Consider the following 17,078-nt stretch of genomic DNA (forward strand, 5'->3'; position numbering starts at 1 on the left):
AGTAGTGACTAAAAACTTGACAAAAGGAGCAGCATTTGTGAGATATACAAATATTTCTAAAATATTTGAATACATATGTGTTGAAGTTACAATAAGGAATAGTAGGAATATATTTCTATAATTGAAATCTGGCTGGTGGCATTGTCTGTCTAAGCTGTGGAAAACAAACAGCTGTGAAGTAAACTGGCCCACCCTAAAGACACATAATGGGACTTGTTTCTTGTAAGACAAGTAGGTTTCAGTTTGTGCTTACTTCCAGGTCCAGTTGCTACATGCTGTGTTGCTTGTATGAATGCCAGTAGCATGTGCCAGATGTGATATTTTTCAATAGGTTGCAGTGGCATGTAAATGCAATCTACACTGGACTCTGTTGTCAGCATTTGCCCAACTATCCTGTTGGACAATTCATTTCAATCTCATGAAGGTCCTGAAACAAAAAGGAGAGTAACATGAGACTTAACATTTTTTGGAAAACTGCTCTGCCACTACAGCCTCTCTGTCTGTTTCTCTCTCACTTGGGTTGGAATCCTATCCATTATTCTGTACTTCGTACATCCACTAAAAGGAAATACATCTGGAAATCAGAAAGCTAAACAATTGAAAACCATGATTTATCCTGTATAACATTGCCAATCAAACTCAATGTCAAGCACTTGGCAGATTATAATTCATGATTGTGAGCAATCAGTCTCTCTCCCCTGCCTCTGGTCCCTTCTTGTTGCCTAGGCAAGGAGTATTTTCCCAGCAATATTAGGAGAGTCAGTATTTGATACTTGGTATGTTCCGTGCCCTTAAGCTCTCAATTTCTTGCCCTCAACTGTATAGGAAGAAAGTTTGCCATCATCAATGTTGAAATTTCAACTATCAGAAATGTGAAATTGAGATTATAGTGCCACTTTATCTGTTTCCTCAAGCAGTCAGATATCTTGAGCCAACACTGTGTGATTGTATGGAGAGACCCAAAGTTGTTTTTAAAAATAGAACAATAGAATTTAACGAAAAAAAATTTACGCAAGATATTTTATTTCAGATGTTGTATCTGACATTTCATATAATAGAAACACTTCTGTTCTGAAAACTTAATTCTTGTAGACTTCCAAGCATATTTTTAAAAAGCATTCAAAGGATTGAATGTAAATATATTAACATAATCAATCCAGATAAGATTGTCAAGTGAGTGAACTTTATTCCAGATGGAAGAATTTATGCAGTTGTCAGTAGCCCTTTGCTAGGTAGCTTACTGATATAAAAGAGGCAATGTATCATGGTCTCAGTATTTATTGAATTTCTCTCTCAAATCCTCTTCATGCCTTATTTCATTATTTGGATATTAACTGTTATATTTTCTACCCCCAACTAATCTCTTCTTTGTACTTTTCCATGATCTTTTTCATTTATTAATTATAAGCATCACTGAAAGGATTTGTTTGTAGAAATTTAACCATTATTTATCATTACAATGTTTAGTTTCTGCTACCTGACATTTTATTAAACATTATTCTTTGTCAAAGTGTATAATAGTACCACTTGTAAAAAAAAAGTTCATAGAAAGTTATGTTTAACTGCTTTAGACAGTAACTTGTAGTAAAGCTTTTGGTCCATTTTTGTCTACAGATGTTTTGGATTAGCAGTATATCCCCAGCCAAAAAAAAAAAAAGAGAAAAGTTTTTCTGTGTATGATTTTGTATTGGCCAGAAAAGGAAAAAAAGGAAAGGAACTGCTGCTATATTATTTGCATGGCTACAAGCTTATACAAGTTTAATCAGAAGTAAGCCTTATTGAATTTAGTAAGTCTCCTGAATCAGCATGTAGAGGAACAACATTTTCAACAAATAACCTACTTATTTTTGAATACAAGTGCAGGGAAAAGTATATTTAACTGATGCTCTACCTTATTTCTGAATAGTTATTTGTTTGAAAGGTATGTGTAATAATGCCCTACTTATTTTGGAAATGCCTCTCTTTTTTCTTATTTTTTCGCCCCCTCAGTATTGGAATATAGACCTCAAAATCGGGTCTGGGTAAAAACTGGATCCATGTGGATCCTCCTAGAACTTCACAATTTTACGGTGCATCCATTTGAAACCATCAATTATTCATAAGTATTCAGTTACGAATTACATCTGCCTGCAGTCACTGTGCCACTATAATCATGGGTGGATCTGGCACTCTTTGTATTCCCATGACACAAAAACATGGGATCCATCTGAAACCACAGTAAAAACACAGGATGCATTTGCCTGCTCAGAATGACTGATTACAATCAAAGATCTGGCCTACTAACACGACATGGTGCACAAACATGATTCTGAAGCCCATAGTTCCAGAATTCTTTCAGTTGATTTTTTTAAGCCTTGTTTCCTAACCTGACCTAATCTGGGTCTTACAGTTCTGTTGACAAGGAAATAATTTCTTAGAAAATCATCCTTTCCTGTATTCTGATTTCCTGTCTTTGATCCTTCATTTGTTTTTTCTCCTTTATTGTTATATTCGCATAGTTTGTGCGGTTCCCACTATTGCTTTTAAATGCTCCAGCTTTCCAATGACATTCTGAAGATGAAAAATGTTAGGTACAGTAATCTCAGGGTTAAATATATTTGATTCTGCTTTCTCATGCTTTGGGGTGCGTAGGTATGGCATTCCTTTTTCCCCCCTTGATTGTGGTTTGGGAAGATCCTTCAGATGTTCTGGAATTTGTTCCCAGGGCACTCTGGATATTTAAACATCTTCAGGCCATTCCTTAAAGCTCTGCAGTTATTTTAAAAAATCACTTAGAAGCATTTCTTTTCACCTGGTAATTCTTGTTCTCCCTCCATATCCCTGAGTAAGCACTCAGCTATGCTGGAATGCCAAATTGCTTCTATCTCTAAAATGCTTAGGGCTGAGATTTTAACTTATGTTCTATTATTGTTTATAGATAAATAAGCCTAGGGAAGGATTTTCAAGAGATGTAATTTTTTTTACAACTGTTTCTTACTTTACTTTATCCTATAAACATATATAGAACTAATAGTCCAACTCACGAATTCACAGTGTTAATAAATTATTAGGCCAACTGAAGCTGTATATGAACTGCAAGGTTTCAAATAATCTAGACTCTTCATTAAGTGAAATGTTTAAAGAAAAAAATGGAATAGGGAAAAAAAGACTAATGTTGCTGCTGTCTCTTTCTATTTTTAACCATGCCACTGATAGAAAGGAGGGAGAAATACCACACCAGAAGCATGGCACCCCATCCTAACAAGTGTTGTCTGAATCTTTCTGCCATTTTATGTCTAGATGATTCCCATAATCTTATTTACAGCATGAGTAAATCTCACTGAAATCAGTAGACATAATTATGAATAGTACAAATAAAAGTATTATTATTAAATTTGTACAATGCCTGACTCCTAGCGACTTGAAAATAATGTAATTATACAGGTCAGTTGTCTGCATAGGAAGAAATCTAGAATAACACCATTAATTTAGATAGCTGTGCTGCTTATGTGTTTTTAAAGTAAAACTAATTTGGGGAAAAATGGTTTGGAGGTGGTTAAGGCATCAGGCTAGAAACTGGGAGACCATGAGTTCTAGTCCTGCCTTGGCATAAAGCCAGCTGGGTGACCTTTGGGCCAGTTACTTTCTCTCAGCCCTAGGAAGGGCAAACCACTTCTGAAAAACCTTGCCAAGAAAACTGCAGGGACTTGTCCAGGCAGTCTCCAAGAATTGGACATGATTGAATATATTAAAAAAAAAATTGGGGGAAATGGTTTGGAGGTTCTAGACAACCATAACTGCTTTAGGCAATAATAAAAATGAAGTGCACAGTAATTATAATGCTGTATCAAACAGCAGATTAAATGTGGACAAAGTTCCTGCTCTGTCGATATGTTCCATGAGAAGGGGCATTTGAATTAATGAGATTTCTGTTCCATGTTTATCATTTTTGTATATCTTCTTTTTTATATGTATAGAAATGTGTAAAGCCTGGCCAGTTTAAACAATAGAAGCTTAGGATCTTTCATAATGGTATTTTAATATATAGCCATTAAAAATAAATGAATGATAGCAAGATGACCAAGATTTTGAGATTCTGAAAATCAACTTGGAGATGAGTAAAGAAGCAGGACTCTGCCACTGTGTTCCATTTTTCTTATTTACCCAGAATTAATGCACAGCCATAGTACACTTCCTAAAATTAACACACAGTGTTGTAGTCATCAACATAGTGCTTAGCAGAAAATATGAAGATTGCTTTAAAAAAATGGTGCTTTACTAAAGGAACAAACATATTAATATGGTGCAAATAACACAACATATACTGCGTATCTTTCACTGTTACTAGATACAAACATTGGCAAGCCATGCCATTTAAATTAATAATAGTATTATTAACTGTTCATATATAAACTGAAATTAAAAGAAACAAGAAAAAAGACTAATTCTGATGCTGACAAACCACACATGTTGGCTATGCATTGCTACAAGTCTGTTGTAGGCTTATCCTTCCAGTATTATATAATGTTTTGGCCACTCCAAAAAAAACCAAAACAAAACAAAAAACCATATAATCCTGTGCAAGGAAAAGAAGCTAGGTACTCTTGAAGGCAGGAACTGAACTTTCTTATTTGTATAGCTCTGAAATCCTTTTATCAAAATGTATGCCTTGATTGTTCAGCAATTTGTTGGACTGAGCTATGAAAGGGTTATAATGACCCTTGAAAGTGAGTATTCAATAATTTGGTAATTCTAGTTCTGTGAAGAAAATAAATTTACTTATTAAAATTTCAGATCTTCTCATTATACATATAAATGGTCTGTGATTACTCAGAAAGTACTAAGCTTACATCTCTTAAAATATCCTTTGGACTTACTTTGTTAGTAGCGTTTGTATATTGACTGAATGAAATTTGAAGGTATCCCTTTGAAATTTTCTATCTTGGGTCGGGGGAGAAAGAGATTGCACTTCTGTATACATTGGAACTGGGTTTTGCATGTACTTACATGCATTCCAAGAATCACTGTTTACTGAATAATGAATATATTTGAACACACACTGTGTATCAACGAAATAGAGGATTATGTGGTAGTCAGCCCTGATATGCCAAGGGCCTACAGCCTTTAGGCACCAAATCAGGTTATAGAAGAAGCATTTATTGCATTCTGACTTTATTCCTGTTAAATCTCAGCATAAACTTTAAAATTATACTGGCACCAGGGAGACCCAGATTTTAACCTCCCCTCAAACACAGAAGCACTTTGAGTGACTCTGGGCTAGTCTCACTGTATCAGGCCAAAGCACCTCACAGGGTTATTGTGGGGAAAATAGGAGGTTGGAGCATTATCTATATTGCCTTGGGTTCCTGAAGGCAGGATATTAATCTAATAAATAAATCATATTTAGTGAATTGGTATAGCTTCACTGGATGGAAGCTGCTCTAAAATTGCTTCATTGGCATGAAAAGGAATAATTTAGCATGCTGTTTATGATCAAATAAACTTCTATGTATATCTACTTATATTTTTACTGTTTGTAAAGTATACAGAAATAGTATTATATAGATACATGATACATTTCAAGAAAATGTGTTTGACTTGCTTGTTCAGTCTCTACTAGCCCATATTTTTAGATGCTCTATAAATGTTCTAAATATATCCGCACATTTTACATTAATTAAAACTATTTTTAAAATGGGATGAAACTTACTGATATTTTTATTCAGTTTCAGGTTCAGGATTCCATCTCCCACGCCCTTGTTCTGTTTGGGCGATGCAGCCTATTAAGAAGCTCTACAATATCCTTCCTTTTCAGAGAAGTCAGTCAATTTGCCAATAAATTGCAGCATGCCAACAAGGTACCATTCTGCTTGAGATTTTATGCTGTTATAAAGATGCATAGACTTCACTTTGACACTAGAGAATTAACATTCCTGAAGTTTTCTTTTTTTATAAGTATTCCTTGTTGACTTTCAATTGTAATTTATCACCAGATTTCAATATACAGTATGTAGGGATGATTTATACAGCCAGTGGTGAAATTCATCTAAACCATTCTCTGTAATGAACCTTGGGGAAGCAGCCATGCATGCACATGCATCCAGAGACTTCTGGGGAAAACTTTTGAAGCAGCTTCATTGAGTGACATGGCTGCTTTAATGCTTCAAGATGAGTTGGTTCACTCACATCATCGTGCTTTGCAAAGTGGTTCTTTTGAATGCTTTGTACAGTTCCATAAGCCAAAATGGGGAAGTGTTTAGATAACCAAATCATGGGCTCAGTGCCTTTAAGACAGGGAAATTAAAAGATATCCAGAAATGAAATGAAATGAAATGAAATGATTAGGTATTGTTAAAAATGGTTTGATTCCCAAGAGAAATGGAGCAGATTCTCTAAGCTGTTTCCTAGAGTCAAAACATTTGGCAGTGGTTATATAGTATAAGAAATGGAAAGATAGTTCCTTTCCTAGTTAAATTAATTATTTATTCATCCTTGTTACCATACCTCCATCTCTCATCCCTTTGTTGTGCTCCTGTATCTGTTCTGAGCTTGTAGGGGTAGAGCTCTGTTGTAACATGCTCTTTGTAAAATGTGCACATAGATGATATATAAATAAATAATGCAGAAGAAATCATGGATTGTTTATCTTCTCTGGCAAGAGCAGAAATATACCAGGAGTACTAGAAATCTTCCATATGTACTTGAATCTGGGTTTTTAGCTAAATGAGTTCTGTGTTGTTTGTCTCAGTTATGGCATAATAGTTCCTTGTTGACCAGAACCTAGATTGGCTGTAGGTCAACTCTATAAATGGCAAGAAAATACAAAAATGATGTGATCTTCCAGTCAACCCTGGAGAATGGTCAATGTCTTTAAAGAAAGAACCAGCTCTATGCAGATTAGGAGCAGGTGCTTGCTCTTTTCTTTTACTGTACAACAAAACCAAGCATGACAATCAGAAAACAAAAGTCTTTTTTTCTTCAGCTGAATAAGCAATGAAATTGATTTCATGAATATGAAATAATTATTATAAGAAGATTCATAGTAAAATGCAGTTAGAGCATTTTTATCTGCGTGTTGAGAGACACCCCATTTTGTCTTTTTGTAAAAGTAATTGGCAAGTCCCTGTAGTAACAATTGAATAATAGTCCATTCTCTGATAAAAGATGGTGAGAGATATTGCTGGATTGTTTTTTGAACTTTTTTAGTCTTCTGTACATTCCTGAAAAGGAAAGAAGAGCCTCCAAACGCTTTGGGAAGTGAGACCATTAGTTAACAGGTTGTTGCTATTAAGAAAATGCATGCTGTAGGATTGTAATTGTAATTTAGGAGGCATGAGTCTTTGCAACTCCATTCCACACTCAAAATATTATAGCAACAGGGTTCCAGGAAGAAATTATATCTGCAACCTAGAGAGTTCTGTTGTGGTGTAGAAGATGATGAGCCAATGGGATTGGCTTTAGGAATACTTACTGGAAGCCAGGAACTTTGATGAAGAAAGAATTCTAAAACCAATGACCAAGCACAGAAAGAATGGCATCCAGACTAGGATGTCTGTCCAATATATTATTGGCAGTGAATGTGGATTATAATATTAAAAAGCAGCACAGAACTATAAGACAAACAGAAATATATTATTGGAGAAAATCAGATATGCTCTGCTGAAGACAATTTAACTTGTGAAGAAACATGCTGAGATAAGGTACTTGTCAGGAGAATGACTGATGGTAGCTCTTGATTCACACTTTACTGTGGGCTGTCAAATAACAGGTTGCTGCAGAAGGTCTGCGCGAGGCCTGAGAATTCCTTGAAGCTGTGCTAAAGAATACTAACACTCAAAAAATAGATCCTAATGATATCCTCATGATAATATGATAGTAGCACTCATTTGTTTTAGAGCTGTTCCTCTAAGTAGGTATGTACCTCTCCTGTCACAGAAAAAGCACATTGAAGTACACTTCATTTATAATGTGTGGTCACTATGGGCCACCACTTGTATCAGATAAAAGCGGATAATTATTTCCCATGGATATCAGCTGTTAAAGTAATTGCTTTTACTGTTCCCCTCTTCCTCTGAGTAAAGCATGTTTTTATGAATGTGTTCATTATAAATGGAAGCTGTCTAGTTGCTTTGCAGTTTTGATAGTCCCATTCTTACATGGAAGGTGCAACTTAATTTTGTAACATTTTTGGCATGAAATAGCAGAACCTTGGGAAGTTTGTCTATAAAATACATTATGTTCTACAAAAATTGAAATGCTGATGGCCAATCATGCTGAATCAGTATTTTTAGTTAAAACCCATAGGATCTCTTTGATAATAACTGTCAGATGTAGAATCTGAACCTGCAAGTCAGAGGTACATCCATCTTTCTAAGTCTACGCAGGAATCAGATAGATAGCAAGTCTGGAAAAGATATCTATTTAGATGCAAGTGAACTAAATGGAATGGAAACAACCAGATATTGTTCCAGATCGGTGTGAGAAACTAGTGCCATATGGAATGGACAAGCATGTGTTTTAGAAATGCAGATGTAGATTTCTGACACATCTTTTCACTCCTCTACCATCCAAAAAGCAACCTAGAGTATTAAAATGTGACCCTCTGCATTTTGTATTCAGTAGAATGACAGCCATTAGTTCAACTAAGCCTTATTTGTATCTGATACATCCATGGACATTACACTACAAATTCATCTACAGGTAGTCCTTGTTTAGTGACTGTCTCAGATAGTGACCGTTTGCAGTTACAACTATGATGAAAAAGTAACTTTTCAACCAATGCCTGCATTTATTACCTTCGCAGCATCTCTCTCTCAATCACATATTCACCATTACGGTCAGTTGTCCTGTGCCTGACTTGTTATTTTTCCCCCCACACACACACAGTGGAGAGATTGCTTAAACAAGCTATCTTTTCCTGAGTTGCTTTTCTCCATAATACTGCAAGTTAACAACCTCAGCTCTATGACCTTAATTAGCCCACTGGCAGCTGCTACCTGAAATTGACAAGACCCTAATCAGTTTCACACTAAAGCAGCTTGTGGCTGGCAGCCAGGAGCATGCTAGGCAAACAGCCAGCACTAGCACATTCCTTTCAATGTGTATTCCCCATTGTGTCTCTGCTTACTTTCTTATAATCCTTTCCACTCGAATGAATGTAAATATAAACTTAATTCTCTTCTTGCTAATTATCCCAACACCAGGGTGAGCATTCCAGAGGGCAGGGAGTAGGGAAAAAGGGCTATAAGATTTGCCCTTTTACCCAGCTTCCCCAAGAATCGAGCTTCCCCACCGTTTAGGCTCACCAGGTTGTTTAGGTCATATCCTTCTGACACTGTAAAGCAAAAGAAAGCTGAAGTAAAATCGTAAGCATAGTCACAGTCGCATGGTTTTCACTTAGCAACCGCTTCAATTAATGACCAAGTTGCCAGTCCCAATTGCAGTTGCTAAATGAGAACTACTGGCATATATTTCTATATTTCTCCCTGAAGTGCTACTTTTAAAATGTGTGTGCATAGGCTGTTCATAATAGTAATAGAATGGCCCATCTCAAGGCTAGTCTGATGCTTATATGAGTTTCATTCCAGGGCCAAATAAAGACTTGGCTATTTATCCAAGCTTTTTTCTCATTAGGAACCATAATTTATTCTTACTTTCTCTTTTATTGGATTATAGAATTTGATGTTTTTATTATTGTTGTGACTTTTATTTTGAGTTATTCTTGTTCCATTGTTGCTTATTTTAAAAATCATTTGTATTGGTTTGTAACTTGTCCTGAAATCCACAGATACAAAGTAGGCTGTAAATACTTCAAGTAATAAAAAGTGAATCCCTACATGAAGCACTGCAGACAATTGTGTAGTTTATTACATTCGTAAGAATTAGAGCAAACACTAATTTTCTGGAGCTAAGAGTCATCTGTCATATTTTTATCAGAATTAATCATTGTAAGTATCCTATGGATTAAAAACGTATTTTGTATTTTTCCTGGCATGTTTTACAGTTGAAACAATTTGAAAAGGGCCTTGTTCAGAAATCTGTGTTTGGATTCATCATCACATCAAAGTGTTTAAAGAGAATAAGAGTAGGGGAGGGTGTGTTGATTGGAAACAGTAAATGTCCCTCTAGATTTTTCCAACTGCCAGTCAGTCAGGGAAAATTATAATCCAGAATTTAATATGAATATAGCTACCCTTGAGTTACTCTTCTAGAGATATAGAATTTACTATTTATTCTGAAATACAATGCTAACATATACAGATGAGCAAGTAGCAAAGTGATAATTAATAAATCAGCTGCTGAAGAGTAAGGGTTTTGTTTTTTCTTTTGTCCCTGGAGAACCACTAGAGTTATAGTACCACAAAAATCCATTTCCTTTTTATCCTTGTTTTTTATTTTACATTGTAAAGGCGATTGCCGGAAATGCCATAGAAAAGAATTTCTAACTGAATCACATATCAGAATTTCAGCAGATTTCCTTTACTTCAGATAAATGGATTGCAGTTCAGATGTGTTTGATTTTCTGGAAACAAAGCAAGGTCACATGCTATTATCAACTGGTTCACCTTCTAACTTGGAAAGCAAAAGAGGTGAAATGCTTGAACTGTATAGTGCAATTTTTTTTGTTAAGGCATGATTCCTTTGTAGTTTTTGACAATGTTCTAATCAACCCTGAGGAATGAAAAAAATGTAAAGGTTCAGGCTTGAGGTGTTTGTCTTTCATTCTTGAACTGTTCCATTGTATTGCACTAATGTGTCTATGTGATAGAAGAAACAAGCAAAATATTCGAAAGTTTAATATCAGTTTGGGGAAAGGACTGGAAGGACCAATGACCTGAAAGGAGACTTTTGTGATATGGAAGGGGATGAGCTGTAAGCAGCTATTTCACTGAATCAGAGAATGAGTGGATTTTTTTAACTGGAAGGCTGGAAGTACTTCAAGGAAGATCCTGAATAATGTAACAAAAATGAAGTCAAGACTACAAGGAAGAACCAAATATAAGAAACATTCATTGTGCATTTATTGGTCAGCCCAAGAAATGTTTCTCAGACTTGTTTAGAATAATCTCTCCATCAGTCTATGCAGGAAACAGATAGCTGATAAGTCTGGAAAAGAGAGGTCAATTTAGACGCACGTGACCTTAATGGAATGAAAACAACCAGATATTGTCCAGATTCTTGTGAGAAACTAATGCTACATGGAATGGGCAAAGATGTGTTTTAAAGAAGATAGCAAGAATCTCATAGCAGAGATGGATCCCAGACATTACAGGTTTCTCAAACACAAGAGATAATCTACTCAAAACAAAGACATGTGCATTAACAGCAGGTTCAAATTTGCTGACCAGCTCATGGGTCTGAAGGGAACCATTCAAGAGTCTAAGTGCCAGCATGGATACAGCACAATCTAGTTAATAAACTAGAATTCACTGACACTTTCTGAGGTTTGAAGATATAAAAGAGACAGTTGAGACTTCCATATTTGGAGCTAATTATTAACAAGAGAACATCACTTTGGGTCAGCTGAATTATTACAGTGCTCCTGTTTCCTTCTTCCCAAAAAAACATCTTGGACACAGGTGTGAGTATGAATAAGGAGCACCAATAATACTTTAAATATCAAATCTATCTTGTAATAATTATGAAAGGAAAATATATATTTAGCAGCCCTCTATGCATGCTGGTCTAATCTTTGGCTTGCCTAATATCCACTTATATTGATCTTGGAGAACAGATTTAATTATCCTCCTTTTTTTGCAATAAAATCGAATTAAATAGTTGTGTGCCTTCCCTAGTTACATAACACTGGAGATGGAAAGGTTATGAGTAATTATCAAAGAACATGGGCCCACTGTTTTATATCAGGCTACAGAGAGAAATAAGACTTTAGGTAAAGTCTTCAACCATAATTCTGATTTTGATTTGTGCTAAATATTTGGTATCCTCACTGAAGTATCATGTTTTTATCACAGTTCTATAGACCAGTCTTTCTCAACTGGGGTTCCGCAGAGCTTTAGGGTTCCATGAGAGGTCACTAGGGGTTCCATGAGAGATTGTGATTAAAAACAAAAATTATTTTTTGGATTTCACACACCACTCAATCCTAGCTCTCACAGTGGTGGGAATTTTTACATATCTGGATTTAGCTGCCAGCCTGCTGCTTTGCTGCTGTTGTAAATATTGTAAAACATTGATTGTATAGGTTAGAAATGAATTGTCCTGTGAACTTCTTGTATTTTTTGTGATTTTTATGCAGAGTTTCTCAGAGACCTGAAAATTATTTCAAGGGTTCCTCCAGCATAAAAAGATTGAGAAAGGCTGCAGACTTTCCATAATGGAACCTGTGAGCTATAACAAATTTTCAACAGTTTCTTAATGGCCTTATATGAATTGCTTGCTATTACTGACTCTGGCCTCTGTGACAAAGTTGCCATTTACTGTTTTGCTCAGAAATAGGCTACAGGTAGTCCTTGCTTAATGACCCTAATTGGGACTGGCAACTCCACCCTAAGTGAAGTGGGGTTGCTAGGTGGAAATCACGTGACTGCAACTGTGCTTTCTGGCTAGAAAGAGATGAGACTACTCAGTTTCACACCTCTGGCTTTTGTTTGCTTCCTAACCACTTCTTTGCCCTTTGGAATGCTCAAATGCCTGCTTGCTGTCTTATACACATCAAAAGCAATGCAATTGCATCAGCAGCCCAGGGCTGGGAGCCACGGGCGCACTATGCAAACAGCTTACTCTCTTGAAATCCCTTTCTCTCCAATCTCTCTGTTCTGTAAGGGGAGGAGAGAGCAAAAAAGCAAGCAATTTCTGTAGGCGATCTCTCCTTTGCATGATCCTTTCCACTGCTTTCAATGTGTAGAAGAGCAAACAGCTTACTCTTTTGAACTCTCTTCCTCGCCAATCTCTGTGCAAGGGGGGAGGGAAAAAAAACACAGGTCAAGCACAGGATGTGTACTGACTGTAACGGTGATCATGTGACTAATGGACACTGCGAAGGTCATAAATGGTCGTATATTACCCGTAAAGTTATTTTTTCAGCAGTGTTGTAGCTTCAAACAGTCCCTGAATAAGTGGTCAGTAAGCAGGACTTCCTGTATTCTCATAATTCATATAAGAACTTAGAACTGAGGACTAGCTTTACCTTGATCAGCAACTGTTTAAAAGGAGTTCTTCTTCTGGAATTATCTCCTAGGTCAAGGCTTGTTCTGTCAGTAAGGAATTATTTTTGCAGTGATTTTTTTAGCATGCATTTATTGTGCAACTACTTTGATAACAGTGTATTGCTAGAGATTACAATGTGTTTTGTGACTATATAATCCATCATGAATCTCTGAAAGTTGTGTATATAAAAAGACAATATACAAATATATTATGATTGTTCTTTTATGTGAATCTGAATCTCTAGTAAGCACAATCCTGTACACATTTAGCTGGGAAATGTAAAAAAATCTGTTGCAGAGTTCTGTTAGAGTGAAGTGATGTGATCTGTCAGTACTGACTTTGTCACAGTGGAGATGGCAGTAGTGTCTGTTATTTATCTAACATTTCAAATAACACAGCATTTGGAGGGAAACTATTCATACAGGGAACATAAATATATTAAACATAGCTTATATTAAGAATAGCTAGATAGAAAATATGTTTATTAGAAAATTGGATATGATAATGCAAACTTCGGAGGCGAATATGTGTAGCTCAGGGTTGAACTGTGGAGTCTTTGGGGTTCTCTGAGCTTGGTTCTTTTCCTGCAAACGTTTCGTCACCAGGCTAGGTAACATCTTCAGTGTTGGAATGGGATGGGGTTTGCTCTCTGTTTATATACTCTTGCATGCCCTGTCAGTGTTGGTGGGGTGGGGGTTTTGTTTTGTTCCTCTGGTATTTCCTTGATTAGGGTATTGTTTGTTGCTTGCTTGTGTGCCGTGTGGTAACCTCTGCTTATCTTAGTGATAATTGCTGGTGAGAATTGTTGATCTGGTCTTTTGTCTCTTCTGAATAGTGTGTAGATGCTGTTTATCTCTGTGTGTCTGTTAATTGCTGCCTTGTCTGAATACCAAGCTTCCAAGAATTCCCTTGCATTTTTGGATTTAGCTTGGTCTAAAATGCTGAGAGTTTCCCAGTTAAAACTATGGTTAAGGTTGTCCATGTCTTGTGAGATTAAGGAGTTTTCATTGTGTCTTTTAACTGCTAGTTGGTGTTCATGGATGCACTCTGCCAGCCTTCTGCCTGTCTGTCCTACGTAGTGTTTGTTGCAGTCCTTACACTGTATTTTGTAGATGACTCTTGTTTTTTCTTCTTGACCTACTGGGTCTTTTGGTTTACTTAAGATATTTTGGAGGGCTTTCATTGGTTTGTGTGCCACGGAGATGCCATGTGGTTGTAATAGTCTGTTGGTGGTTTCTGAGACGTTTCTGATGTATGGCAGTGTGATCCTTTTCATAGCTTGTGTTGGTTGTGTTGTAATAGGTTGAGTGGTCAGGCACTTTTTGATAAAGTTGCGTGGATATCCATTTTGTTGGAAGATGTTGTATAGGTGGTCTCTTTCCTTTTTCTGCTGTTCTGGGTTGCTGCAATGTGTTTTTGCTCGCTTGAATAATGTTCTTACACAGCTCCTCTTGTAGGAAGTTGGGTTGTTGCTTTGGTAATGGAGTACTTGATTAGTGTGGGTTGTCTTCCAATAAACTTGGGTTTCTAGTTTGCTGTTGTTTCCTCTGCTGATGAGGATATCCAGGAAGGGTAGTGTGTTGTTGTTTTCTTCCTCCCTGGTGAATTTTATTCCTTTGAAGATGTTGTTGATGGTTTCATGTGTCTTCTCTAGTTGCTCCTTTTTTATTATAACAAAGGTTATAATACACTCAGATTGAAATAGCCAGAATCATGGACCTCATCAACCTCTGCCTCACCACCTATTTTCAGTTTGATGGACAAATATACCAACAACTACCTTTGTCATCTACATTTCAGATCCATACTTTAGGTTGTATTTGTGGGAGTGCTATAGCTTCTAGGCGTTGCATTACAATCTCTGCTATGAGTCCCAACAGTGGTGATCCCATGGGTGTGCCTCTGATTTGTTGGTATATTTGTCAAGTCAAATTAATATATATAATTACTTCTTCCCCAGTCATAACTTTAGGACACACATATGTTTTAATAAAGCATTATTCTGGTTGTATATCTAAATAGATAATTGGTTATCGGTTTTATGATATTCTGAATATTATGCATAATTTTGTTTAACTTTTTGTATAATTATGGTTTAAACAACTTTGGGGAATTTGTAATTTCACATTAGAACCCAGAGTTTTTATGTGTGGTCAGTATAAATGGCATTTTAAAGTTTTAATGGAATGTTGTATATGTGATGACCTACTGATCCTTTATTCTTCCACCCTGAATGTTATGGCTTATGGTCAAACAAATAAATTAAACTTGACTTAGTTTGACATTTATACTTCACCATCTCAATAAAAAAAATTGCAGCTGAAATACTAAGCTCTTGATAGAAGAAATGATGATGTTAAAATGGAAAACTCTCTGGTACCAATTACAGTCTTAGCAAGCAAATAATCTTGACTTCATATTTATTCTTTTTTTTTTCTATTTGCTTGTATTGGTAATTATAAATCCAGACTTCAGTCCTGTTTAAATGAAAGTATTAAATTATTTTTATGTACTGTTTTGCTTCATCCAAATTAGGTGGACATTGCTCACTAAAAGCACCTTATCAATAAGTCCCAGAGAAACAAGAGGGAGCAAGAATTGACATAAACATTCCTTTATAGTCTGTACAGATCTAAACTTGGTTCGGGGTTGGTTATAGACCACAATCTGAAACCATGGTGGGTATAGGTTTGCACATTGTGAGTTCATGTAAGATTCATCTGGCAAACGTAATAGTATCTCTGTTTTTAAGACATATCAAATAATACAAGTTAAACTTTTAAAGGTCAATGAAGAAAAGTTGGATAGGTATGTGTGATGGAATGGAATTATGAAGGCCAAGCTCAGGGAGATAAGCATTTTCTTAGCTCACCGGAACCGCATGGGAGGAACAAAAGGATGAGACTGACACCTCCCTGAGGAATTCATACTGTTGTGGCTGGAGGACTTTGGGAACTGGGGTTTTAGTCTGGGAAGATTCTTGCTAGAGGTTGTAGCTAATAAACATAACTGGACTGAATTTGCATGGTCTCTTGGAGTTCCTTGGGCTAGGCCTGACAGTATGAAAGCAAAGTATGTTGTCTGTTGTAATGCAAAATACTGAAATATGTTAATTTATTCCAAAGGTGTCTATTATATATGTAACCTTAGGCAAGATTTATAGAGAACAAGGTACAAAACCACCAAGTTTTTTTCCACTCTCTTAATACAAAGTATTTACCATAGGAAGTGGTGAAATCCCCATGGCCTTCAGTTATACCATGGCAAATGAAACACGCATTTCTTTATTAATATGTTTTTCTTATCCTTTACTATTGGTTACTCTGCACCGTAATTATTTTGTTTATGTAACCAAGTTTCTCTAATCACTTCATTGCCAACACCCTCCCTGCCCCTCCAGTTTCTGTCTAGGCCAGTGGTGTTCTACTCATCAGTACTTGGAGGATTTCCCTCCATGGCAAATTAGAACACTTTGAGAAAAGTTCTGTTTTGGCTCAACCTAACAAGGCTATGGGTTTTAAGGCTTCCAGGTTCTGGAGATCTTCCACCTTTAACTCTGCATGGGAGTGCACTTCCCCTGTCAGAGTTACTACACAATTTGAGGGTCATCCTGGACTCTCAGCTCCCATGTAAAGAGCAGGTGGCAGCCATGGCTGGGGGGGCCTTTGTACAGGTTTATCTTGTATGCCAATTGTACCCATTCATCGACCCAGAGGCCTTGTTCATGTCTGTTTGCTCATGCCTGTTTGGATTACTGTAATGTGCTCTATATGAGGCTGCCCTTGAAGAGTACTCAGAAGCCACAGCTGGTCCAGATTGCAGCAGCACTGGCAGTTTTTGGCATTTCTCATTATGCATCACTGTTCCACAAGCTGCACTGGCTCCAAGTAGATTCCCAGATGCAATTCAAGATATTGGTTATCACCTATAAA

The 17,078-nt window shown here is 36.5% G+C and overlaps 1 protein-coding gene across 1 annotated transcript in view; it reads left to right on the plus strand.

The window, feature by feature from the left end:
• The window catches only part of MEI4 (meiotic double-stranded break formation protein 4), a 52,719-nt gene that overhangs the window by 14,617 nt on the left and 21,024 nt on the right, over positions 1-17,078 (plus strand). The window contains exon 4 of the mRNA XM_088150712.1: positions 5,706-5,837. Within this exon, the coding sequence (XP_088006838.1) occupies positions 5,706-5,837 (132 nt within the window). The remainder of the gene's footprint in view (positions 1-5,705; positions 5,838-17,078) is intronic.

This window comes from Python bivittatus, unplaced genomic scaffold (genome assembly GCF_059951505.1).
Source record: "Python bivittatus isolate LINGU-HERP-01145 unplaced genomic scaffold, Pbiv_v1 ctg000020_np1212, whole genome shotgun sequence".
NCBI classification, from domain to species: Eukaryota; Metazoa; Chordata; class Lepidosauria; order Squamata; family Pythonidae; genus Python; species Python bivittatus.